We start from the raw sequence: 3,439 nt of genomic DNA, 5'->3' as shown, positions 1-3,439 counted from the left end.
AGCAGAAGAGGAACCTGTTCAGTGAGAGTTGTTCGGGATATTATTAGTGGATCTTCTGAAGATTGACTCATGGATAATTTCTATTAATATCTTTAGGAGATATTAAAAATATAGATAAATCTTCTATTATGATGTAGGACTCTTAATATTTTACAAATATATATTTTTGTAATATTTCATGAACAATTATAGAGATGTAAACTATATATATGAATATGAAGTTATGTTATTATTAATGTTCTCTCAAGGATAATCTTATGGTAAAAAAAAATTAATTCCATATCTTTTTATCAAATAATAATTATTTAGTATAGTAGTTGGGGCATCACATTTAGTGGTGTATCAGAGTAATTCCTTCTGTCAAAACCTTGGATATGGTGTGTTCCATGTTTGTAGTCTCTACTAGTAAGTAGAGGTGCAAGTTGTTTGTTCTTACATTTTTCTTATAAAAGAGAAATGCAAGATAAGTAGACTAATAAAAGTAAGCAATAACAACAATTAATACTTGTAGTAAGGATAAGTTTTAACAATAGTTAAAAAAAATCTAAAGAAAACTAAGGAAATTGTTCATTCTTTCAGGAAAAGATGGATAACGGACCAAACATTACCAATGAGATATTGGAAAGAATGACAATTGACTTGGAAAATATGAGCCGAAAACAAAATGTTGAACCCATGGAAAATCAAGGATTAGAAACCTTTCGCAGGAACAATCCATAAAAATTTAAAGGAGGATTTAATCCTGAAGGTGCTCAATCATGGATAGCAGAAATTGAGAAAATTTTCATTACAATGACGTGTGCAGATGCATATAGAGTCACATTTGCTACATTTATGCTCGTTGAGAAAGCTGAAAACTGGTGGAGATTTACAAAACAACAATTGGAGGATGAAGGGAGACAAATTACTTGGGAAGCCTTCAAACAAAAGTTTCTTGAAAAATATTTTCCAGAGGATCTTAGAAGGAGGAAAGAAGTTGAATTCCTTAATCTTCGTCAAGGAATCATGTCTGTAGGAGAATATGCAGCAAAGTTTGACGAGTTGTCAAAGTTTTGTCCTTACTTTCATGATAGAGTTGATGAATGCTTCCGTTGTTCCAAGTTTGAAAGTGGACTAAGACCTGATATTAAACAAACAGTTGGTTATTTAGAGATTTCTTCCTTTCCTACTCTTGTAAATCGTTGTAGGATTTATGAGGATGATACTAAAGCAAGGCAAACTCAGTAGAGCAAGGAGGGCCTTTGAGGCACAAAAGAAATGATCTTAATAATAAGAAACCCTACCAACGTCCATCTCATGCTTCGTGGAACTCTTCCGGACAAAAACATTCCTATCCTGCCAATAATTCAGGCATAACCAACCCTATCAAATGTTTCCACTATGGAGGACCTCATCTATCAAGAAATTGCACCACAAGGACTATAACTTGCTTCAATTGTGGGAAGTTGGGTCATTATCGTAATGAATGCAAAGAGTTAATTAAGGAGCAAGGAAGTGGGGAAGCAGCAACAGAGGAAAGAATAAACTTGGAAGACCAAAGACAACCGGAAGAGTCTTCACAATGAATGGTACTAAAGTTGTTCAATTTGAAGATCTAATCCAAGGTAAATGCATCATAAATGGTCACCTCGTTAATGTACTATATGATTCAGGTGCTACTCATTCTTTCATATCACATGAATGTGTCAAACATTTAAAGTTACCTATCTCCTTTTTGCCATATGATTTAACTATGTCTACTCCTACCAATGTTCCAGTCACTAATTCACTTGCATGCACAAATTGTCATATTTGTATAGGGAACATAATTTTTTTTGTAAATCTTATATGTCTACCCTTGTCTCATTTGGATATTGTTCTTGGAATGGACTGGTTATCTTCCAATCATGTTCTCCTAAACTGTCATGATAAGACTTTAATTTTTGAATCACACATAGGTGATGTTTTTGACTCAAAAGAATTAAAAGAGAGTACTACCAACCACAATGAGATCCCAAAAGGATGTCAAGTATACATGACCTTAACTTCTTTAAAAGTCAAGGAAATTCCAAACATTAATAAATTTCCAATTGTTTGTGAGTATTTTGATGTTTTCCCTGAGGATGTTCCTGGGTTACCTCCATAAAGAGAAATAGAATTCACTGTAGACTTGGTACCAGGATCAAGACCTTTATTTATAGCCCCTTACAGGATGTCACCCCTAGAGTTAGCAGAGTTGAAAAAACAAATAGAAGAATTGTTGGATAAACAATTCATCAGACCTAGTGTTTCTCCCTGGGGTGCGCCAGTATTGTTAGTCAAGAAGAAGGATGGCACTATGAGGTTGTGTGGATTATCATCAACTTAACAAAATCACCATTAAGAACAAATACCCTTTACCAAGGATTGATGATTTGATGGATCAATTTAGAGGAGTTGTGGTATATTCCAAAATTGACTTAAAATCTAGCTATCATCAAATTTGAGTCAAGGCGGAAGATATTCAAAAGACATCATTTAGGACAAGATACGGTCATTATGAGTACTTGGTAATGCCTTTTGGTGTGACCAATGCTCTTGCTATTTTTATGGATTATATGAACCGTATTTTTCATGAATTTTTGGATAAATCTGTGGTTGTTTTCATTTACGACATTTTAATTTATTCCAAAAATCATGAAGAACATGAGAGACATTTAAGGATTGTGTTACAAATTCTCAAAGAGAGACAATTGTATGGAAAATGGTCAAAATGTGAATTCTGGCTGAAAGAAGTTCAATTTTTGGGACATGTGATATCACAAAATGGCATTGCAGTTGACCCCTCAAAGGTTCAAGCGGTATTGCTTTAGGAACAACCAAAGAATATCACAAAAATACGTAGTTTCTTAGGATTGGCAGGCTAGTATAGAAAATTCATTGAAGGATTTTTAGAATTTTCTAAATTAGCATTACCTTTGACTAAGTTAACACGTAAGGGACAACCTTTTGAATGGAATGAAGCATGTGAGTTTAGTTTTCCAGAATTAAAGAAAAAACTTAACATCTGCACCTGTTTTAATCCTTTCTGACCCTACAAAAAATTTCGAGGTATATTGTGATGCATATGAACAAGGATTAGGATGTGTGTTGATGCAAGAAAGAAAAGTTGCAGCTTATGCTTCACGGTAACTCAAGCAACATGAGCTTAATTATCCTACACATGATTTAGAATTAGCTGCAGTGGTGTTTGCGTTGAAAATATGGAGACATTACTTGTATGGAGCAAGGTTTGAAGTTTTCAGTGACAATAAAAGTTTGAAATACCTTTTTGATCAAAAAGAACTAAAAATGAGACAACGTAGATGGATGAAATTTCATAAGGATTACGACTTTGAGTTGCAATATCACCCTGGGAAAGCAAATGTTGTTGCTGATGCTTTGAGTCGAAAGTCTATACATGCATCTATGATGATGGTGA

General features: G+C 33.8%; 1 protein-coding gene across 1 annotated transcript; it reads left to right on the top strand.

The window, feature by feature from the left end:
• Positions 1-792: 792 nt before the first annotated feature.
• LOC146886322 (uncharacterized) lies at positions 793-1,227 on the top strand. The gene has a single exon (XM_085673395.1). It carries the CDS (start codon positions 793-795, stop codon positions 1,225-1,227), a length of 435 nt encoding a protein of 144 aa, XP_085529521.1.
• The last annotated feature ends 2,212 nt before the right edge of the window (positions 1,228-3,439 follow it).

This window comes from Vigna unguiculata, chromosome 5, assembly GCF_037176805.1.
Source record: "Vigna unguiculata cultivar grain cowpea cultivar isolate G323 ecotype 2 chromosome 5, ASM3717680v1, whole genome shotgun sequence".
Lineage (NCBI taxonomy): Eukaryota > Viridiplantae > Streptophyta > Magnoliopsida > Fabales > Fabaceae > Vigna > Vigna unguiculata.
This window is presented reverse-complemented; position numbering and strand designations above follow the sequence as displayed.